This window comes from Oryctolagus cuniculus, chromosome 7 (assembly GCF_964237555.1).
Source record: "Oryctolagus cuniculus chromosome 7, mOryCun1.1, whole genome shotgun sequence".
Lineage (NCBI taxonomy): Eukaryota > Metazoa > Chordata > Mammalia > Lagomorpha > Leporidae > Oryctolagus > Oryctolagus cuniculus.
Window position 1 is genome coordinate 9,747,725 of NC_091438.1, and position 23,531 is coordinate 9,771,255.

Consider the following 23,531-nt stretch of genomic DNA (forward strand, 5'->3'; position numbering starts at 1 on the left):
GATAATCTTAAACACTCTAGCAAAGCTGATCCATGTTATTCGCCATTGCTTAAATGCCTGCATCCAGAGGGCAATGAGAGAGTGTCAGGAGGATGACGAGGAGCGGGAGAAGGAGAACGAGAGCGTAAGTGGAACAGCACTGCACCCAGCCAGACATGAGCTGCCCGTAACCCCCCCCCCCCCCCCCCCCAGGCAGAACCATTAACCTCATTATATCATTTCCATGGACTCTTAGGGTAAGAATATTTTGATTTTACATTTATCCCTTTAGTATTGATATTCAAATTATTTTGGAACATCATGTCAATTGTTCTTGAAAGAATTGCTTTAGAGTTGGGATTGGATTTAATTTAGAAGAAAAATTCTTGTTAGTAACACCCTACCCCAGATTTTCTTTGCCTTGAGCTTCTTTGTATATTTCTACTCTACCTAGGTATGGTATAACTGGGTGGGTTCTGGACATTCCTGTAGTTTATAGTTAAGTGTGTGATGGTGTCATTTAGAGCCACTGCCCAAGTTTCTACTAAAAACACCTTGAAGCTAAAGTTTTGGGAATGAGACGTTTTTAGAATTATCTTTTTATTTTTTATTATTTTTTTAAAGATTTATTTATTTATTTGAAAGTCAGAGTTACACAGAGGAGAGGCAGAGAGAGAGAGAGAGGGCGGTTAGGGGGGGCTCTTCCACCTGATGGTTCACTCCCCAATTGGCCGCAATGGACGGAGCTGTGCTGATCTGAAGCCAGGAGCCTCCTCCAGGTCTCCCACGCAGGTGCAGGGGCCCAAGGACTTGAGCCATCTTCCACTGCTTTTCCAGGCTATAGCAGAGAGCTGGGTCAGAAGTGGAGCAGCCGGGTCTTGAACCGGCGCCCATATGGGATGCCAGTGCTTCAGGCCAGGGTGTTAGTTAACCTGCTGTGCCACAGCGCTGACCCCTAGATTTATCTTTTTAAAAGTGTAATTTAGAGAAGGTACTCAGTAGCAGCTATTTTTTCAGAATTCAAAGATTTTAGAGGTAGACTTGCAGACTGAGAGTGGTCTTCCATCCGCTGGTTTACTCCCCAAAAGGCCGCAACAACTGGAGCTGAGCCAATCTGAAGCCAGGAACCAGGAGCTTCTTCTGGGTCTCCCTGCGGGTGCAGGGGCCCAAGCACTTAGGCCATCTTCCGCTGTTTTCCCAGGCCATAGCAGAGAGCTGGATCAGTAGAGGAGCAGTTGGGACTAGAGGCGGTGCCCATATGGGATGCTGATGCTGCACATGGAGGCTTAGCCCACTATGCTATAGTGCTGCTCCCTCAAAGATTTTTAAGAACAAGGAAAAGCTTTCTTGGTAGAGTTCCTAGTTTGAGAAAGGGTTCCATTCAGTGGGAAGACACCCAGCAAAATGCATCATCTTTTTTCTTTAAGATTTAAGATTTATTTATTTATTTGAAAGGCACAGAGTTACAGAGAGGCAGAAGCAGAGACAGAGAGAGATTTTCCATCTGCTGGTTCACTCCCCAAATGGCCACAGTAGCTGAGCTGCGCCAATCTGAAGCCAGGATCTAGGAGCTTCTTCCAGGTCTCCCACATAAGTGAGGGGCCCAAGCACTTGGGCCATCTTCTACTGCTTTCCAGGCAATAGCAGAGAGCTGGATGGGAAGTGGAGCAGCTGAGACTCAAACCAGTGCCCATATGGGATGCTGGCACTGTAGGTGGCAGCTTTACCTGCTACACCCACAGCCCTGGCCCCTGGGCTTTTAAAGATGTACTGTTGTCCTTTTTGTTTCTTTTCTTCTTTTTTTGTGAAGTCTTTTATTTATTTGAAAGGCAGATACAGACAAAGAGAGACAGCAGTCAGAGATATTCTATCTGTTGGTTTACTTCCCAGACAGCCTGATACCAGGAGTCTGGAACTCAAATCTAGGTCGCTCGTGTGGGGACAAGGACCCAAGAATTTGAGCCATCACCTGCTGCCTCCCAGTTTCCATATTAGCAGGTGATTGGAATTGGAAGTGGAATTGGGACTCCATCTCCGGCACTCTGATAGGGGATGTGGGTGTCCCCGGTGGCATCTTAACTGCTGTGCCAAATACCTACGCCAGTGCTGTTTTGTCTTAATAGCTGGTGTGATTATATTTTTTCACAATAAAATTGTTTGTATCTTAGGTTCTGGATAAAACATTGTCTGTAAACGATGCTGCATCCATGGCAGGCTTATTAGAAGTCATTGTGATTCTCTGGAAGAGTATTCATGGAAGTATGGAAAATAACAAAGAGGCCAAGGTTTATACTGTTAACAAGTTTGCCTCTGTGCTTCCAGAGTATCTGAAAGTATTCAAGGTAAGTCTTGAACTGTACTCGGAAAGAATTAAGTATTAGAATTGCATTTGTTTATGTTTTGTTTATTTAGAATTTAGTAAAAGTTACTTACGTGTTTGTCTGCTTTCTCTGTAAAACAAGAAGGTTCAACAGCAGTATACCTCGCAGTATAATTAGTCTTTCTCATCCTGCTTGAGGGTAGAAGCCACATGTCTGCTTCATGTCCTCGGTATGCTGAAAATGTCTGTGGTAGGCCCTTAACTTTCTTTTTTTAAGATTTTATTTATTTGAGGGGTAAAGTTAAAGACAGTGAGAGAGAGACAGAGAGAGAGAGATCTTCCATCCACTGGTTCGCTCCTCAAATGGCTGCAACAGCCAGAGCTGGGCTGATCCAAAGCCAGGAGCTGGGAGCTTCCTCCAGGTCTCCCATGTGGATGCAGGGCCCAAGTGGTTGGGCTGTCTTCTACTGCTTTGCCAGGCCATAGCAGAGAGCTAGATCAGAAGAGGAGCAACTGGGACTCAAACTGGCACCCATATGGGATTCTGGCAACGCAGGTGGAGCATTAACCTACTGAGCCACAGCACCGGCCCCAGGCCCTTAATTCTTCTGCTCTAGTAGTCTGTGATGCTGTTTTAGAACATAATCTGATTTGCAGTTTTAGAGGATTTTATGAACATGAAGATGAGTAGCACCTGTTTTATGGCAGTTTTACTTAGATATTGAAGGCACACAATAAGAAAATATGTTCTTGAAGTATTTGAGTTGTGTCTATGTTATTGGTGCGTACAGAACCGTGTGTGTGTGTGTGTGTGTGTGTGTTTAATGTGTATGTGTATGTGTTTGAGAAAAAGCTCCCATCTGCTGGTTCACTCTCCAAATACTTACAGTGATGTGCCAAACCTTGGAGCCAGAAACTCAGCCCATGTCTCTCATGTAGATGAGAGGAACCCAATCACTTGAGCCACTACTTTTGCCTCCCAGGATCTGCATTAGCCCAGAGAGAAAGGGAGAGACAGAAAGAAAGATCCTCCGTCTGCTGGTTCACTTCCCAGGTGAAGCCAGGAGGAGCCAGGAGCTTCTTCTGGGTCTCCCATATGGGTAACAGGAGCCCAAGCACTTGGGCCATCTTCTACTGCTTTCCCAGGCCATAAGCAGAGAGTTGGATCAGAAGTGAAGTAGCCGGGACAGTAACTGCTGCCCATATGGGATGCTGGCCCCGCAGGTGGCATCCTCACCCTCCATACCACAATGCTGACCATAGGAAAATTTTTTTCTTTAGGATCCACCAGTGAAGAATGTTTCTTATTGAATGTTCTTGGTGGACTCTGCACCCCATTTACCGTATCATTATAATAATAATATAGCTACAATTTATTAAGTAATGAATGCATGCTGCTGCACCAGGGTTTTGTATGTTTGGTTTATTCAGCTGTCCTAACAGTCCCATGTCAGTTTCATAGAGGAGCAAACTATTAATTCAGCTCTTTTCCCTTGTGCTGTATCAGCTGATAGGGTTGTAGAGTCAGATCAGATTTAGATTTGGGCAGAAAGCTCCATAGACTACGTTTCCTGTTAAACTACACTGCCTTCCCAAAGATATTCTGACTCATTCATTTTTTTCTGGAAAAAAAAAAAAAAAAAAAAAAAATTTTTTTTTTTTTAAAGATCTGTTTAGTTATTTGAGAGTCAGAGAGGGAGAGACAGAGAGAGAGAATCTTCCACTCCAGATGGCTGCAACATCTGGCTGAGCCAGGCTAATTCAGGAGCCAGGAGCTTCTTCCAGGTCTGAGTAGCAGAGGCCCAAGCACTTGGGTCATCTTCCTCTGGTTTTCTCAAGCCATTAACAGGTAGCTGGAGCAGAAGAGGAGCAGCCAAGACATGAACCAATGCCCATATGGGATACTGGTGTTGCAGGCCTTGGTTTTACCCACTGCAGCACAGCGTCACACCCCTCTGAATAATTTCTTTCTTAAGATTTGTTTATTTATTTGAAAGAGTTACTCACTGAGAGGAGGAGAGGCAGAGAGAGAGAGATATTTTCCATCCTGTTTCACTTCTGAACTGGCTGCAATGGTGGGAGCTGTATTGGTCCAAAGCCAGGAGCCAGGAGCTTCTTCCGGGTCTCCCACACGGGTGCAGGGACCCAAGGGCTTGGGCCATCTTCTACTGCTTTCCCAGGACATAGCAGAGAGCTGGATAGGAAGTGGAGCAGCCAGGTCTCGAACCGGCGCCCATATGGGATGCTGGCACTGCAGGAGGCAGCTTTACCTGCTATGCCACAGTGCCGGCCCCTACTGTAACTCTTACCGAGCAACTTTGAACATTGGTTATTAAGCATTTATGTGGAAAGACTTAGACAGTTTCTTAGTGTTTGAATATTCTGTATGATTTTTTTCCTTTGTGTGCTTTCAGGATGATCGCTGCAAGATCCCATTGTTCATGCTGATGTCGTTTCTGCCAGCATCTGCCGTCCCTCCATTCAGGTATTTGCTGCTTTTCAGTACAACGGAAAGGCAGGAATCTTGACCATCCTTGTACTCAGAGGACCCTTGCATTTAGCTTTTTTTTTTTTTTTTTTTTTGATAGGCAGAGTGGACAGTGAGAGAGACAGAGAGAAAGGTCTTCCTTTGCCGTTGGTTCACCCTCCAATGGCCGCCGCGGCCGGCGCACCGCGCTGATCTGAAGCCAGGAGCCAGGTGCTTATCCTGGTCTCCCATGGGGTGCAGGGCCCAAGCACCCCATGGCCATCCTCCACTGCACTCCCTGGCCACAGCAGAGAGCTGGCCTGGAAGAGGGGCAACCGGGACAGAATCCGGCGCCCCGACTGGGACTAGAACCTGGTGTGCTGGCGCCCCAAGGCTGAGGATTAGCCTAGTGAGCCGCGGCGCTGGCCTTGGGGGATTTTTTTTAAGATTTTTTTTTTTTTTTGACAGGCAGAGTTAGACAGTGAGAGAGAGAGAGAGAGAAAGGTCTTCCTTCTGTTGGTTCACCCCCCAAATGGCTGCTATGGCCAACGCCCTGCGCTGATCCAAAGCCAGGAGCCAGGTGCTTCCTCCCGGTCTCCCATGCGGGTGCAGGGCCCAAGCACTTGGGCCATCTTCCACTGCCTTCCCGGGCCACAGCAGAGAACTGGCCTGGAAGAGGAGCAACCTGGACTAGAACCTGGTGCCCAAATGGGATGCTGGCACCACAGGTGGAGGATTAACCAAGTGAGCCATGGCGCCAGCCCCATTTGGGAGGATTTTTAACACCTGGTGTGATGACACTGTAGGGCTTCTCGCTGCTGCTGGCCACATGTGGCTTTGAGTACTTGCAGTGTGGCCATCTGGGTTGAGTTGTGCTGTGAGTACAAAATACATGTGGAGTTGAAGCCTTGCTGTGAAAAGAGGAATGTGAAGTGTTGGCTGCCTATCAAAAGTATATACTGGATAGATGAGATTAAAAGGTGTATTACATTTTCTTCACCTCTTTATTTTTACCTTTCTGTATGTGGGTACTAGAAAAGTTAAAATTACCTATATGATTTCATTTGATGACTTGCATAGTTTTTATTGTACAGTAAAGCTCAAGTGTGGTTATTTCATGAAATTAATTATATTCAAATTTATGGATAAAAAATGAATGTTTTGAGGAGAAACAAATATTGTTCCCTGAAATTAACAACTCTTTCTCTAGACTCCACAGAGATGCCACAGAAACAAAAGGAAAAAGGGATAGTGTGGCTGGTGTGGCCCTGACCATTAACATTTACCAAAGCCGCTGTCCCATTGAGTGTTTCAGGGTAGGACTCGTCCCATGCAGTGATTGGGGAAACTATGTATTCCCCCTGCATTGGAGAGTGGTGAAGTGTTGTTATTGTAGCAAGGGATTGTGCATCCTTAGTGTTTAGCTGCTTTTTCTTCACCTCTTGGGGAAGTGGGACAGTTGTCGCCATGTTAATCTGATTTTACAAATTTGGTATTTTCAGTTGTAGTGTGATTTCCACACTGAGAAGCCAGGAGGAGAGCAGTGTAGAGAAGAGCTACTACACCTTGTTGGACTGCCTCTGTTCCTGGGGACAGGTGGGACATATTCTAGAACTTCTTGATGACTGGCTGCCAGGGGAGCAGCTGCAGACCAAGGTATATTTTCATTGGCTTTATTTAAAATTTGATGAATATGCATAACTGTATATTAAAAATTATCTGCTTTTCTAGGAGCATGCTTTAACAATCAGTTCCTGCTCTCTTTCAGAGTAATTCAGCATCTAAACGTAAAGTGCAAATCCAAGATGCACGCCCCGTGAAGCCTGAATTAGCGCTGCTGTACTTAGAGTATTTGCTGACCCATCCCAAGAACCGAGAGTGCTTGCTGTCTGCTCCCCAGAAGAAACTTAACCATCTTTTAAAAGCACTTGAAGCCTCAAAAGTAATTTGATTCCTGGGTGATTCTTTATAATTGTTAATTTTTCTTTTTACAGTACTGTAAACTTTTTCAAACAGAAGAGGAATTGAGAGGGGTCTAGTGCACCTTCCTCAGTTCGTAGACGAGACCCCTGGGTTGAGGTTGGGAGTAGAGTCTGTTTCCTGGCCCTGGCCTTCACAAGAGCAGTGTTCAGAACCGTGTTTCTGCAAGTTTCTTAGAGTGCCAGGAGCAGGTGCAGTTCTGTCTCTCAGAACACACCACCTGTGGGAAGCCGGTTCACACACAAGTTCTCTTCTGCTCTGCATCTGTCCATCTGTGTGAGATTCCTGGCTCCCTTCAGAGTTCTTGCCAGTTGTTTTCTGGGAATCCTAGAGAGTACATGGATGTCCTGTCAGTGCTCTGTGGAGTCCTTCCCACCCCTCTGGCCCTGGACATCTGCAGGAGCCAGCCTCTGAACAGCCTCTTGTCACTGCTGCTGACAGTGGCTCAGCATAGCTGGGGTGGGCAGGGACGTCCCGAGGGCTGCAGGATGAGGTGGCCTGACGTTAGGGCGGAAGTGGACAAGGTGGTGTGGTGCTTGAAGTCTCTGTGCGTCGTGGCTGTGGGAGACAGGAGGCCTGCTTGCCTGCTGTGCTTCTCAAGCCCAGTCGGGGCTTCAGTTCAGGCTGAACTACCCGAGAGCTGGTGCCTTTCTGGCGCACCTGCAGACAGGCATTTCCAGCTGGACTGAGGTGGTGGCCCTGCGGATTTGCACGTTACAGGCGGATCTGGAGGCGCTTCTGCAGTCACCTGGCGGGAAGCCTGGCGTGAACGAAGCCACTGCTCTGCGAGCCTTCAGTCTGCACTGCCGGCTGAGCATTCACCTTCAGCACAAGGTGCGCTGCGTCCGGGGCCCTGTGCCGAGGGGAGATGAGGAGCGCGTCGCAGAGCTCCTTACTGATCTGTCTTTTTGATGTTGGACAGTTCTGCTCAGAAGGGAAAGTTTACCTGTCCATTTTGGAAGATACTGGATTTTGGTTAGAAAGCAAAGTTTTATCTTTGATTCAAGATCAAGAAGAAGAGTACCTGAAGCTTCACAGAATTGTTTATCAGCAGATTATCCAGGTTAGAAATTTTAAGAAAGAAGTCTGTCTTGTGTGTTTCAGATTGCTTTTCTGCTTTAATGTAGTGATTTTAACCATTAGTGTTGCTCTTTCTAAATGATTAGAGTAGCAGTTAAGTATCACAAAGCAGAATCATGCAATTTTGATAGAATTTTACAAATTACATACGATAGATATTCAGTTGTGTTTGTGGCATTACATAACATGTGTTTCTAGATTTCTTATGGCAACAAAAATGAAAGTATCTTTATGAACATCCTTTTATACACTTACGTAAACGTGTGCTTTGGAGATGGCTGACCAGAACATCATGGGAGGTTTATCGGGCTGTACTTCTTCCCCTTTCCTCACGGCCTTTGGGAAATCCCACCTGTCTCTTACAGACCTATCTGACTGTATGTAAAGATGTCGTCATGGTCGGCCTTGGGGACCTGAAGTTTCAAATACAGCTTTTACAGCGGACTGTTGGCATCATGCAGACAGGTACAGCATACCTCATCCATTAAAAGACTGGTTTAGAGCCACTGGTACTCAAAAATGGTCCTTCGTGCTCTGCTCCCTCCTTTCGTAGATCAAGACTGTCACTTTTAAGTGATTTATATGTAATGCAAACTAGCTTATACCCAGATAGGTATTTCTTGGCTGTCACAGCCAGGAAGTTGAAGTGGGTTCCTGGCACTGGACACATCCAGAGCTTCTGATGAGGTCTGAGATTGTGCTGCTTCCCACGGTCTGCTTTGCCAATAGCTTTCCCCGTGGGATGGAGCTGTTTCCTGGTATTTGTGTAGGAAACTTCATAGAAGAGCCCTTGACTGCTGAGTGCTCCTGTACGTGGGTTGTGAGTTGGCATTTTCAGGAAAGAGTAACATAGGGCAACCTGCAGTAACGAATAACACTGCACTATGTTTGCTGCCTGCTGGGTACTAAATCTAATGTGTTTGGTGAGGGAGTGAGAGGGCAGCCACTGGGGCCATCTGGGTCCTAAAGGCCAGGTTCTCACAGCACATGTCAGGAAGGGGTAGAAGGCACCCTGGCTTGTAAGCACTGAACTGCTTCTCCATGGCTTGCTGCTCTGGGCTGTTAGTGAGTGAGTTGCTTGTTCCTTTGCAGATACTTGGGAACCTAGAATAGTAGCTTGCTGACAAGAGCCATAGAAGCCAGCATTTCCTCAGTGGCAGCCTGACATCCCTCCCAATGACTGATGAGCTGATTTTCATCAGAAGCAGAACTGACAGTACTTGTGAATCCCGACATACCTTTAGTAATTTATTGTATTAACCAGTGTCCATCGTATATTTGCTTTGTAATGTACATACTGCTTGAACTTAATGGAGTAACTTTCAATTATGTAACTTCATGGATTTTGTCAATAATTATAGATAATACTTTTTTGGTTCTCCCCCATCCACACCTCCCTTAAGGAGGGGACCAACCCTCTTGTCGGGATCTGTAGGCTTCAGAACATTAGCCTCTCCTGAGTTGTCCATGCTTTGTCTGTAAAGGGCTCGGGATTCCCGTATCATTTGTTCCACTGATGGGTAGTTTTGCAAAAGACTTACATGTGTGGAAGTTGCATTTCCTTTTGCTTTCTTTTAAATAAAAGAGAATGGTTCCTTGAAAGCTTCTGTTATGATCTGAAAGATTTTAGAGAGTTTTTATTGATCCTAGTGGAGCCATTGGCCTTTTGCTGGGTAGTCTAGGATTTCTGGAGATTGGAAATGGAATATAATTTATTTTATTATAACAAATTTTAGTTTAAGTGTGTAGTAGATTCTAAGAAAGCACCATGCAACATCATTCCTGCTGAGAAGGGTTTGCTGCCTATAAACAGGGTGGCACCCATGCATGGACACTTGAGAATTGACTGGCATTCGGGCAGTGTGGTTAGAATGGGATGAGAGTGCAAAGACAAGCCCACCCAGCTTACCAAGCTTACCAGCTCTGTTTTTATACCTGCATTCACCAGTAAGATTGGTTAGCGCAAAAATGAAAATTCAAGATCTCAAGGATGGATATACAGAGTAAATGTTACCAAATTAATGTAATCCACTAAAGGAGATGATTTGAGGAGAAAGACAGTTAATAAGCTGCCACCAGATGTTAGGAATTTAGCAGCCAGCCTGTGAGCTTCTCAGGTTGTAATCTGGAAGGTGTGAGGCCCGCCCTGCCGTGTTTCTCACTGCAGCTGGCTTTTGGTTTTGTGATACATGAGGAGTAATTCATGTTCTCTAGGTAAGGTGTCCAAGGAGACACACTGCTGGCTTGCTCTGTGTTTACATAGGCAGTGGGTATAGTGTTTAGTGTGGTGACTGAGTCATATTGTTAATGTTATTGAAGGTATTGGTTTTTACTTAAATGGAACAAAAGTCTTATTTATCTCGATTAGAATTTAGGTTCATCTAATCAACCTTGTTAGTGCTAAGTCGCCATCGTAATATGTGTGTTAAGTGACTTTATGTGATTTTCCCCATTTTATTTCTAGTGAAAGGATTTTTTTATGTTTCATTACTTCTTGACATCCTGAAAGAGATAACTGGGAATTCCTGTATTCAGAAGATGGATTCAGAGGAAGAAGTTACAACGCTATTTGACACAGTCCAGAAAGTATTTCAGAAACTGTTGGAATGTATTGCGCGGAGCTTCAGGAAGCAGCCAGAGGAAGGCCTGCGGGTACTCACGTCCTCCCTGGGTTCACTCAGTGGGCCTCAGGGCCCGGGCGCATGGGGAAGGCAGCTGCAACCAGGCAGACTCACACACCCTTGCTGTGCTGTTTGCACTGGGTATAGGAAACCATTGCTAGACGGTAGCCTTCACAAGAGTTGCCACACTTCTTTACTGAGAAAAATCGTCATCTCTGCTCACGGGGCTGGATAAGAGGGGCCAAAGGCCTTGGGTTCTTGATTGTGCCTGTAAGTCTGGGAACAAGAGTTCAGGTCGACGAGCTGACTGGACACAAAGCAGAGAACTGATTGCCAAAGCTGCTGTGTGCTCAATCGTTGTTAAATTCAAAAAATTTTAATTCTGGAATTAAACTTATTAATTAACATTCAAAGAATTTTCCAAAAAAATGTTATTTAATTTAAGATTTATTTATTTACTTTTCAACTTGTAAGTCAGAATTACAGAAAAAGGGAGAGGCAGAGAGAGATCTTTCATCTTCTGGTTCACTCCCCAAATGGCCACCTCAGGATAGGGATGGGCCAGGCTGAAGCCAGGAGCTAGGAGCCAGGAGCTTCTTCCAGGTCTCCCATGTAGGTTTCAGGGTCCCAAGCACTTGGGCCATCTTCAGCCGCTTTCCCAGGGACATCAGCAGGAAGCTGGAGTGGAAGTGGAACAGCTGGGACTTGAACCATTGCCCATGTGGGATGCCAGCTTCCCACTTGGCAGCTTAACCTACTGTGCTACAGCACCAGCTTCCAAAAATAATGTTTTTGAAGATGCTAATTTTAGTTGTTTGTAGAGCAGAGTACTTGTTCAGATTAAATACTGATTTCTACATCATGGGTCACCTTTTCATCATGTTAACCTTCCCCAAATTGTGAGAATCTCGAACCTTAAAGATGGGCTTTGGTTTCCCTTTGCTGGTGAAAAACTGTTGGGAAGTGAGATTAACCAGTACATATAAAGACCAATATTCCAGATTTGCTTAACTCCTAAAAATAATGTAATGCCAATTTCTGAACAAAATCATTGTTTCAGAGAGCTGTTATCTTTTATATCAACAAGCTATGGTTTTTATTTTTTTAAGATTTATTTATTTGAAAGGGTAAATGACAGAGAGACAGAGAGAAAGAGATCTTCCATCCATTGGTTCACTTCCCAAATCGTTGTGACAGCCAGGGCTGGGCCAGGCCAGCGCCAGGAGTCAGGACTCCATCCAGGTCTCCCATGTGAGTGGCAGGGATTCAGGTGCTTGGGCCATTTTCTGCTGCCTTCCTAGGTGCATTAGAGGAAGCTGGATCGTAAGCAGAGCAGCCAGGACCTGAACCAGCACTTGGATATGGGATGCCAGCATCGCAATCTGTGGCTTAACCTGCTCCGCCACATGCTGCCCCTTTTTAAAAATATGGTAAAAAATGGGAGGCTGTCTTGAAGAGTTTGATTTTTATTCTGTCCTTACCTGATAGAGGTAATTGAAGGCAATTGGCCATATTTTTCCTAGCCTATTTCAAACTTGAATTAATTTGAAATGCTTCTGGTTTTTAAAAAATTGTTGTATTTGAGAGGCAGAGAGAGAAAGAGACAAACAGAACAAACCGCCATCTTTGGTTATCTCCCCAAATGCCCACAGTGGCTGGACTGGCCAGGGCTGGTTCAGGACTGCCATTTGAATGGGAGAGGCCCAACAACGAGGGCCATTTTCTGCTGCCTCCCAGAGTGCATAGTAACAGGCAGTTGGAGCAGGACTGGACCCAAGGCTTGAACCCTGACACTAATATGGGATGTAGGCATCCCAAGCAGCCTCTTCACCACTAGGGTAAACACCTGCCTCAGCAGGTTTTGATGAGTTGTTTCAAGCGTCTGTGATCTGTTTCTGTAATGTAATTTGTGCCAAAACCTTTATTTTTGTCCAACAGATCTTTTATTGCTGGCCCTGAAGCTTTATTGGGAGCCTTTGCTTCACAGTTGATTTCTTTTTTTTCTTTTTTTTCTTTTTTTTTGACAGGCAGAGTGGATAGTGAGAGAGAGAGATACAGAGAGAAAGGTCTTCCTTTGCCGTTGGTTCACCCTCCAATGGCCGCCGTGGCCGGCGCGCTGCGGCTGGCGCACCTTGCTGATCTGATGGCAGGAGCCAGGTACTTATCCTGGTCTCCCATGGGGTGCAGGGCCCAAGCACTTGGGCCATCCTCCACTGCACTCCCGGGCCACAGCAGAGAGCTGGCCTGGAAGAGGGGCAACCGGGACAGAATCCGGTGCCCCGACTGGGACTAGAACCCGGTGTGCTGGTGCCGCAAGGCGGAGGATTAGCCTAGTGAGCTGCGGCGCTGGCCAGTTGATTTCTTTTTAAGATTTATTTATTCATTTGAAAGTCAGCAGAGTTACACAGAGAGAGCAGGGGAGGCAGAGAGAGAGAGAGAGAGAGAGAGAGAGAGAGAGAGAGAGAGGTCTTCCCTCCACTGGTTCACTCCCCAGATGGCTGCAACGGCCAGAGATCTGTTGATCCAAAACCAGGAGCTTCCTCCAGGTCTCCATGTGGGTGCAGGGGCCCAAGGACCTGGGCCATCTTCCACTGCTTTGCTATGCCATAGCAGAGAGCCGGATCAGAAGTGGTACAACCAGGACTCGAACTGGCGCCCATATGGGATGCCCGCCCTGCAGATGGTGGCCTTACCGCTGTGCCATAGCAACAACCCTCATAGTTGGTTTCTTACTTTCATTGACTGATTGTCCATTGACCTGATGTCCTTCTACCTTTTTTTTTCCCTTTCTTCCTGTTACTGATGGTTTTCTTCTTGAGAGTTTTTCTTTGCTTTGGGAGAAGGAATGTGAAATGGTGACTTCAGTGGACTTCGGTCTGTGTGTCCTTTTCTAGTTACCATAATTAAAAGGTAATATTCAGGGGCTGGCGCTGTGGCGTAGTGGGTAAAGCTGCCGCCTGGATTGCTGACATCCCATATGGGCGCCGGTTCGAGTCCAGCTGCTCCACTTCTGATCCGGCTCTCTGCCATGGCCTGGGAAAGCACCGGAAGATGGCCCGAGTCTTTGGGCCCCTGCACCCGCGTTTGAGATCTGTAGGAAGCTTTTGTCTCTGGATCGACGCAGCTCCGGCCATTGGGGAATGAACCAGTGGATGGAAGACCCCTCTCTCTCTCTCTCTCTCTCTCTCTCTCTGCCTCTCCTCTCTGTGTAAGTCTGACTTTTTTTTTTTTTTAAGATTTTTATTTATTTATTTGAGAGGTAGAGTTATAGACAGTGAGAGGGAGAGACAGAGAGAAAGGTCTTCCTTCTGTTGGTTCACTCCCCAGATGGCCGCAACTGGCTGGAGCTGGGCCGATCTGAAGCCAGGAGCCAGGTGCTTTTTCTCAGTCTCCCATGCGGGTGCAGGGGCCCAAGCACTTGGGCCATCCTCTGCTGCTTTCCCAGGCTATAGCAGAGAACTGGAGTGGGAGACGAGCAGCTGGGACTAGAACTGGCACCCATTTGGATGCCGGCACCTCATGTGGAGGATTAACCTTCGGCGCCATGGAGCTGGCCCCGTAAATCTGACTTTCAAGCAAATAAATAAATCTTTAAAAAAAAAAAAAAAAACAAAAAACGATAGTAATCTCCTAGGGGAGAACACTAGGAATACCCTTCTTAAAATATGTATATAATATAGTTTTTTAAAAACATGATTTTTAGCGCCACTGTAAGCAAATGATGTGTTTTCTTGTAGCTCCTGTACTCTGTTCAGACCCCTCTTCATGACTTCATAACCACCGTTCAGTCCTGGCACGCCGATACTCCCGTTCACCGGGCCGTGCTCTCGACTCTGATTGCTGCGCCTGTGGTGGAGATAAGTCACCAGCTCCGGAAGGTGAGGCGTGTGGATCCTGACACTGCTTTGTCTCTCTCTTTTTTTTTTTTTTTTTTTTTTTTTTTTTAATTTTTTTAACAGGCAGAGTGGACAGTGAGAGAGAGACAGAGAGAAAGGTCTTCCTTTGCCGTTGGTTCACCCTCCAATGGCCGGCGCGGCCGGCGCGCTGTGGCCGGCGCACCGCACTGATCCGATGGCAGGAGCCAGGTACTTATCCTGGTCTCCCATGGGGTGCAGGGCCCAAGCACTTGGGCCATCCTCCACTGCACTCCCTGGCCACAGCAGAGAGCTGGCCTGGAAGAGGGGCAACCGGGACAGAATCCGGCGCCCCGACCGGGACTAGAACCCGGTGTGCCGGCGCCGCAAGGCGGAGGATTAGCCTAGTGAGCCGCGGCGACTGCTTTGTCTCTGAACTCTGTAAGATTCTGTTTGCACCGGTAGCACATGCTTAATGTTTTTCAGAAATCTCAAACTGAATTGTATGTTTCCTAGCAGCTTTATCTTAGAGTCTAAAAGCTAAATGGTTAGACTTTTATTTTATTTTCTGAAAATTTATTTATTTGAAAGGCAGAATTACTGAGCACTCCCTCAAATGGCTGCAGCAGCTGGGGCTGAGCCAGGCAGGAGCCAGGAGCCTGGCATTCTATCTAGGTTTCTCTCTAGGGCGACGGAGCCCACGCTCTTGAGTCATCATGTGCTGCCTTCCCAGCACACTAGCAAGGAGGCGGATCAGGAGTGGAACAGCTGGGGCTTGAACCAGCGCTCGTATAGGCTGTTGGGTTCACAGGTAGCACCTAACCCATTGTGCTACAACGCCAGCTCCAGTAATTTTAGTCTTATTACTGTTGTGAAAAATATACCACGGGTGATGGGACTCAGCGAGACTCTTCCCTGCATTGGGAACGTAGCTCTTTGCTCTCTGTCAGAGATTTAAATGACCTGATACATTTAAATCGTCTTCTGTCCTGGGTACATGAAAGCAGTGGTGAGCAGAATGCAAGTCCACTCCCGGGCTGTATTTTTGAAGACTAGTTTATATATTTTTGTTTGCCTGCTGTACTAGCCTTCCCCCTCAACTCCCATTTCTAAGCATAGGAAATTCAAACTTCTGACATCAGTTTAAACAAATTCATTCATTGCTACTTGTCTTATTTTTTAGTAGTAGCTGTAGATAAGGGAAGATTTTATTTTGGTGCAAAAAAGTTGAATTATACAAATAATTTCTGTCATAATAGTATTTTCCACAAACTTTAAAAAATCCTCTCATACAAACATTACTTATGTAACATAAAATCATAATTCATAAAAAGATATTCACTAAATTCTGGCCAGTGCCACGGCTCAATAGGCTAATCCTCTGCCTGCGGCGCTGGCACTCCGGGTTCTAGTCCCGGTTGGTGTGCTGGATTCTGTCCCAGTTGCCCCTCCTCCAGGCCAGCTCTCTGCTGTGGCCAGGGAGTGCAGTGGAGGATGGCTCAAGTCCTTGGGCCCTGCATCCCATGGGAGACCAGGAGAAGCACCTGGCTCCTGCCTTTGGATCAGCGCGGTGCGCCGGCCTTAGCGTGCCGGCCACGGCGGCCATTGGAGGGTGAACCAATGGCAAAGGAAGACCTTTCTCTCTGTCTCTCTCTCTCTCCCTGTCCACTCTGCCTGTTAAAAAAAAAAAAAAAAAGATATTAACTAAATTCTAAAACATTAAATAGAATTTAAGACCCTCCTTAAAACTTGATGGTAGGTCATTTTTGCTTTAGAGTATATATAAAAGATAAAAACTGGGGTGAATTTATTTCAGCAAGCTATACAGTTGACAGTTATAATTAATGGCCTATTAGCTATCCTGGTACACCAGTTGTTTTTTTTTAAAGATTTATTTATTTAATTTGAAAGAGTTACATAGAGAGAGAAAGAGAGGCAGAGACCGAGAGGGGTCTTCCACTTGCTGGTCCACTCCCCCAATTGGCCGCAGTGGCTGGAGCTGTGCCAATCTGAAGCCAGGAGCTTCCTCCAGGTCTTCCCACATGGGTACAGGGACCCAAGGACTTGGGCCATCTTCCACTGCTTTCCCAGGCCATAGCAGAGAGCTGGATTGGATGTGGAGCAGCCGGGACTTGAACCAGCGCCCAAATGAGATGCCGGCACTGCAGGCAGTGGCTTTACCCACTGTGCCACAGCACCGGTCCCACCACTTGTTTTTGTAAATAAAGTTTTATTGGAGCACAGCCATAGGCTATCATGGTTCTTCCCACAACGTACAACATATTTACTGTTTTTTGTAAATATTTAATATTTTGCTGCCTTACAGAAAAGTTTGCTGACCTCTTCTATTTCCCTGTTGATTTTCTCTACTTGTTCTATGATTGTTGATGTGTCTCTTTTTATTGGTTCTGTCAATTTTCCTTTCATGTGTCTTGGAGCATTTTTGATGAGTTGATTTTCCTCATGAAGTGTGCCTTGATATTTTGACAGCCAAACCACTTTTGTTTTTTTTTTAGCCTTTTAACCTACCTTTCTTTATGCGTGCTTTCTAAAACACTACATTGGTGGGTGTTTTGAAAATCCAGTGAGTCTCTGCCTTTTATTTGGGGTGCTTATTGTCCATTTGTGGCTTTTTTGTTTTTGTTTTGTTTTTAGTCCATTTTAGTTTAGTGAAATTACTGATCTTTGACTTTAAAACCATCATTTTGGTGTGTGTTTTCCATAGTCATATCTGCTTTCCTTCCTTTCTTGCCACTTTTTCATGAATCATGTTTTTACTATTTCATCTTCTCTGTTGACCTTGCATTTTCTTTTTTGTAATTTTTAAAGTTTCTCTACATATTTCATTATGCATGTTTAACTCATCACAGTCTCCCTGCAGAAGGTCATAATTATTGTAGATATTTCAGCAGTTAGTAAAAGTGGTTCTTTTGAATTTCTGGAAATCTTTTCTCAGTTGTTAAAAAAAAAACCCAGAGCGGTTTATAAGAAGTAATTAGTCCAGACTGAATTTAGAACTTTCTCATTTGAAGCTCTTTCTTTTTAGGTTTCTGATCTAGAAGAGCTTAGCCCACCAGAGCATCTGTCTGACCTTCCACCATTTTCAAGGTGTTTAATAGGGATAATAATAAAGTCTCCAAATGTCGTCAGGTAATCATTCCTTTACTCTCTTGAAACTCCTCTCAGGGCTCTTAAGTACTCTCAGCAACTTTGATAATTTCCAAGGATGCGTTTTTTTCTTTGAGAAAAATATGCCATAGAATTTTCTGGGTTTTATCAGTAATTGAAAATGTTTACATTAAATGTATCCAGAAAAAATATCTGAGTTCCTATATAGTATATTCATTGAAATAGTCTCTGGATCGGTTTATCATAATTAAAATTCAGCTAAAATGGAGAAATGTTATTGTACTGTGAAATACTTCTTACTGTGTGTATTTCCAGAACATTTTATTGGTTAAAGATCAGTTTAATTTTCACTCAATACAAGAGCTGTTGTTACTCATTTCTCTACTCCATATGTCAGTTGACTCAGATTCTAGGGTGTTGTGGCATACACAGGACTGACAGATTACAGAGGGGATAGCTGTGCGGGCATCTGATACCTTGGAACTTTAGCAGCAGGTATTTTCAAGAAAGTGCCTTAAAGCACTGTGTTTAAACTGAATAGTCTTCCAACAACATGTTGAATCTTTGTTGTGTGCGTTGAGACATGAGAGTAGCCTTTAACTGACTACAGCCTTTCCTCTTTTCTAGCAACAGCTTGATTTTAAAGTCTTTTGTGGTTTGCATACTTAAAAATATGGAGTAGGTTCAGTTAGCTTCCCATGTTACTTGAAAAGTGGAGTTTGGTTGTTGATGAATGTTGACTATATTTGTTTCTCTATAAAATATTAGCCTGTGTGCTGTAGAGTAACTTTAGCTGTTTGCTAATTTTTACAGGTCGTTTTTAGATGAGCTAAAGGCCTGTGTGATTTCTGATGACGTTGAAGGCATTGTGTGCCTCACAGCTATTCTGCACATTATTTTGGTTATTAATAAAGGTTGGTTACATTTCCTCTCTTTGATCTGGATCTACGTCACACACACTGTTACGGGGTATTTGCCAGGCGAGGCATCTCAGCTGTCCTGCCCATATGAGGTGGAACATCGTTCTGTCCACTTGGGCTTCTTCTCCTTAGCACACTTGGACCTGTGTTTATTTGAGCACGTGCACTTTACTTTAATACATTTCCTCTTCGGCTTTCACTGTTGGACCCATTTCAGTATCTCTGTATGCCTCTGTCTTAGCTTTTCATTACTATAATGAAATACTCGAGGCAGACTGCTTTATAAAGAAAAGCAGCTAATTAAAAAAGGGTTTATTTTGGTCATGATTTCTGGAGGTTCATTTTCCAAAATTGAGTGAACCCCTTGGTTTGGCCTCTGGTGATAGTGTTCTTGCTTAGAGTCCGGGGTGGCGCAGGGCATCACATGGCAAGAGAAAGGGAGTGTGTATCTATGTTCCTTTCCTTGCAGAGCTAACCAGGATTCAATCTGCTCCAATCTAATTACTTCCCAGAGGCACCACTCTAAATGCCACAATTCGATTTAGTTTCCATTGCCTTAGTGGCATTAACTAAGACTTTTGGGTTTAAACTGCTGAGTAAGTTTGGGGGCCAGATCATATTCAGACCACAGTAAGCAAATTTTCTGTTGATTTGGCATATATTTCCTATTTTAAAAAACTTGAATTTATTTTGTTAATAATGGATGCTTTTGTGTTAATATTTAATTTAGCTACTATTTCTCTTAAACCTTAAACTTGGCTATTTTGAATTTCCTAACCAATTGAAATAGTATTGGAAAAATAATTTGTATGCTGTAGCCATGTGAAAAACATTGACATCCCTACAGGGGCTACATTTGACTTTTTAATTGTTTAGTCAGAATTATTAATTTTGAAATAATTTTCAAAGTTAATATAGATAGAGAGCTGCTTCTGCAACAAGCTCTTTCCATAATTCTGGTGCATATTTGAAGATTTGAGTTTCACTGATACCACGCACTTGAAACAGGAAGTGTTTTTGAAGATTTTCAGATTTTGGAATATTTTCATAAATTGGCCAAGCATTTTTGGTTCAAAATCCAAAATGTTTCTAAATCTGGAGTTTTTTTCAGCTTCATGTCAATCACCAAAAATTCTGAGTGCCTGGCACTTAATAAATATTAAATACTTATCATATTTAAACAGGTGGATAACTGAAATATGATTGTAGTTAGGGCGTGTGTGTGACTTAGAGGTTCAGATGACCCCGTCTCAAGCAGACTACCTGGGTCCAGTGCCCGACTCTGGCTCCTGACTCCAGCTTCCCATTAATGCACACCCTGGGAGGCAGTGGTGATGGCGCAGGTCATTGAGTTCCTGCACTGAGGAGGCTCCAGCTTACGGAAACTGTACCCATGTGGATAGCAGAGCACATTTGCTTTGTGCGGTAATGTGAAGATCTTTTCTCTGTTTTTATTGTAACCTTCCCAAAGGTAAACATAGAAGTTCAAAAGTGAAGGAGGTTGCAGCCACTGTTCACAGGAAGCTGAAGACATTCATGGAAATTACTTTGGAAGAAGACAGCATTGAAAGGTAAGGTGCGAGATGTACTCTAGATGTGATTATCTGAAAACCGGGCGTATTTAAGATTGCATTTTCATTTCTGCTGCTTAAAGCCAGGTAGTTCGGAAAAAAAAAGATTGTCAAAATAGAAACATTTCTGTTGGTAAAGTCCTTTGATCTTATGTTTAATTTGCTTACTAATTCTGTCTTCAAAAGCAAAACTGTCATTGGCAAAGTTCTGTAGAAAAATAAGGGTATACACACTTAGGTGGTTTTGAAAGCTAGACATTACTATAGGTTGCTGTGATTTTGAAATCAGAGGCATTTCCCAAGAATTAGTACTCGGCCACGAACATCCACACGGGATGGGACTGGCCTCCAGAGGCTCTGACGAGATGTGCGCTGTTTCTTCCCTTTTGGTGCCCGTTGCTGCACATACTGCTAGCTGCCATGTGTCCTTTGGACTCCTTTTTCACTCACGATGTTCTTGCTGCTGTTTTGTGTTTCTTGCATGGTTGCGTGTTCCTGTAGACTATGAGTTCTGTTTGATTTTGAGATTAGCCACACACACACACACACACACACACACACACACAGAGTTTTATGAGCTTAGTAGGTTAAGTGTCACAGAATTCTGCATTAGGTAATCCTAGTTTTACTTGTGCTTGGAAAATAAATCTCCAGAGCTACCTCCTCTCTTAGAGAACGGTTTCAAAATCCTAAATTCTAAATTGCTAGTTTATGAATAAGCTTCCTAAGTGAGGGTTTTTTGTGTTTGTTTTAAAGATTTATTTATTTGAAAGGCAGAGTCAGAGAGAAAGATCTTCCCTGTAGTGGTGCACTCCCCAGATGGCTGCAATGACTGGGTCCAGGCACATCAGCAGGAAGCTGTATTGGAAGTGGAGCAACCAGCAGGCATATGGGATGCCTGCTAGCATCACAGGTGGTGGCTTAATCTTTCGTGCTACAGTAGTGGCAGCCCCCAAAGCGAGGCCTTTTTTAGACTGTTTCGATTTGTTCTATTGACCCAAATATACTTAATGCTGACTTTACTAGAAAAGGTTTACAAATAAATTTGGGAATTCAGATAGTATAGTTAAATGAAAAATCAATTTTGACCATCTTTATAAATGACACGAGAATGTTTGGCTTAATTGGGATCCCTTAATAAAAATAAAACAGCAAAACTTCCAGGTTTTAAGACATTTGTTTAGAGGTGGCCATTTGGCATAACAGTTTAGACATTACCCAGGACACCTGCATCCCAGAGTCCCTAAGTTTGAGTCCTGGTTCTGCTTCTGATCCAGCTTTCTGCTGATGTCCACCCTGCAAGGTAGCAGGTGATGACTCAAGGGCTTGGGACTGCCACATACATGGAAGATTCAGAATGGGGACTGACCTGGCCCTAGCTGTTGGGGTATTGTGGGAATGAACCACCCTTGCACACACATACTGCCTTCAAATTAAAACGACAAAAAAACCCCACATTTGTTAAGTCTTTTCCCAATTGTTGGGGGGGGGGGGTTAATCAGTAGTTTTTGATAGTATATGAGGGTTCATGGATGGAAGTAAAATGTTTATTTTGACATAAAATTTTTTTTGAAATCCATGCAGCTTTTTTTTTAAAGGTTTATTTATTTATTTGAAAGTCAGAGGTACACAGAGAGAGAGGAGAGACAGAGAGAGAGAGAGACAGGTCTTCCATCTGCTGGCTCACTCCCCAAATGATTGAAATGGCTAGAGCTGGGCCAATCTGAAACCAGGAGCTTCCTTTGGATCTCCCACGCAGGTGCAGGGGCCCAAGTCCTTGGGCCATCTTTTACTGCTTTCCCAGGCCCTAGCAGAGAGCCACATTAGAGGTAGAGCAGCTGGGACTCGAACTGGCCACCCATATGGGATGCTGGCACTGCTGGCGACAGCTTTACTCGCTATGCCACAGAGCTGGCCCCTGTTAATACGTATTTCTATTTTTTGGTGGGGTGCTAATGTACATTGTATTGTGTTTTAATTCCGTTCATTTCGGGTATATGGGCTAGCGATTGACTTTTGTATTAACATTGTATCCAGCAACCCTAGTATAATTGCTCACTCTGGGAGTTTTCTTGTTGATTCTTTTGGGTTTTTTACACGATCATGTTTTCTTTGAGCAAAGGCACTTTTATTTCTCCTTCCCAATCAGTATACCTTTTATTTCCTTTTTTTTTTTTAAGATTTTATTTATTTATTTGAGAGGTAGAGTTATAGACAGTGAGAGGGAGAGACAGAGAGAAAGGCCTTCTGTCTATTAGTTCACTCCCCAAATGACCACAACAGCTGGAGCTGCACCGATCTGAAGCCAGGAGCCAGGTGCTTCTTCCCAGTTTCCCATGTCCCATCTTTTACTGCTTTCCCAGGCCACAGCAGAGAGCTGTATTGGAAGAGAAGCTGGGACTAGAACCGGCACCCATATGGGATGCCGGCGCCGAAGGCAGAGGATTAACCTACTGTGCCATGGTGCCAGCCCCTCCTTTTCTTGTCTTATTGCATTACTTAGGACTTCAGTACAATGTTCAGTAGGAATTATAAGGGGGCCATCTTGCCTTATACCTGGTTTTAGTGGAAAACTGTGTTTCTTATGATGAAAAGTTATTTTTAAGGGGCCAGCTTTGTGGTATAGCAGGTAAAGCTCCCATTTGAGTTCCAGCTGCTCCACTTGCGATCCAGCTCCCAGGTAATGTGCTTGGGAAGCAATGGAGGATGTACCATCTGGGAGACCAGGAAGAAACTTTTAGCCATTGTGGTCATTTGGGGAGTGAATCAGCAGATGGAAGATCTCTTTCTTCCTGTCTTTCCCCTTAACCCCTCTCTAACTTTGCCTTTCAAATAAATAATTCTTTAAAAAATTATTTTCCAGTTTTGTTTATGTATCAAAATGTAGAGAGAGAGCTTTCATCTGCTGATTCCTTTCTTAAATGCCTCCTACAGCCAGGGACAGGTCAGGCTGAAGACAAGAGATTAGAACTGTGGGTCTCCCATGTGGGTGGCAGGGAACCAAGGACTTGATCCATCACTTGCTGCCTCTTAGGGTACACATTACCTGGAAGCTGGAATAGAGAGCAGGAGCCCGGACTTGAACCCAAGGACTCCAGTATGGGATAAAAGTGTCTTCCGTGGTGTTTTACTCTGATGTGCCAAATGCCCATCCCTGGTTCTTAGGTTAAGTATGATGTTAGCTGTATCTATCTTGTAGTCATTGTGTTTCTTATTGAGGAAGTTCTTCTAGTTCACTGACCATCTTTATCGTGAATGAGTATTGGATTTTACCAAGTGCTTTTTCTGCATGGATTCATGTGATCATGTGGTTTTTCTTTTTCAGCTTGTTAATGTGATGGGTTATAATAATTGTTTTTAAGTGTTTAACTAGCCTTATATACCCATAAATTCCACTTGTTTCTGGGTGTATAATTTTTTTCTCATTATTGGATACAACTTGGTGATATTTTCTTGAGGAATTTTGGTTCTGGTATTAGGTTTTGGCTTTGGCTTTATAGATTGAGTTAGGACTCATTCTCTCTATTTCTATCCTCTGAAAGAAATCATTGGGAATCAGTATAATTTTTTCTTGAAATGTTTGGTAGACTTTACCAATGAATCCATATGG

At 44.2% G+C, this 23,531-nt stretch overlaps 1 protein-coding gene across 4 annotated transcripts in view; it reads left to right on the forward strand.

Moving 5' to 3' along the window:
- NCAPG2 (non-SMC condensin II complex subunit G2) overlaps nt 1-23,531 on the forward strand; it is a 71,093-nt gene that overhangs the window by 37,514 nt on the left and 10,048 nt on the right. For 3 of the 4 annotated variants that reach the window (XM_051857033.2, XM_051857035.2, XM_051857034.2), the window contains 13 exons: nt 21-124; nt 2,148-2,321; nt 4,714-4,784; nt 6,269-6,422; nt 6,535-6,708; nt 7,467-7,580; nt 7,669-7,809; nt 8,192-8,291; nt 10,291-10,478; nt 14,185-14,325; nt 17,348-17,451; nt 18,244-18,344; nt 19,822-19,921. In XM_051857033.2, coding sequence (XP_051712993.2) covers nt 21-124; nt 2,148-2,321; nt 4,714-4,784; nt 6,269-6,422; nt 6,535-6,708; nt 7,467-7,580; nt 7,669-7,809; nt 8,192-8,291; nt 10,291-10,478; nt 14,185-14,325; nt 17,348-17,451; nt 18,244-18,344; nt 19,822-19,921 — 1,666 coding nt within the window. The remainder of the gene's footprint in view (nt 1-20; nt 125-2,147; nt 2,322-4,713; nt 4,785-6,268; nt 6,423-6,534; nt 6,709-7,466; nt 7,581-7,668; nt 7,810-8,191; nt 8,292-10,290; nt 10,479-14,184; nt 14,326-17,347; nt 17,452-18,243; nt 18,345-19,821; nt 19,922-23,531) is intronic. The other variant, XR_007923740.2, reaches the window with a different exon arrangement.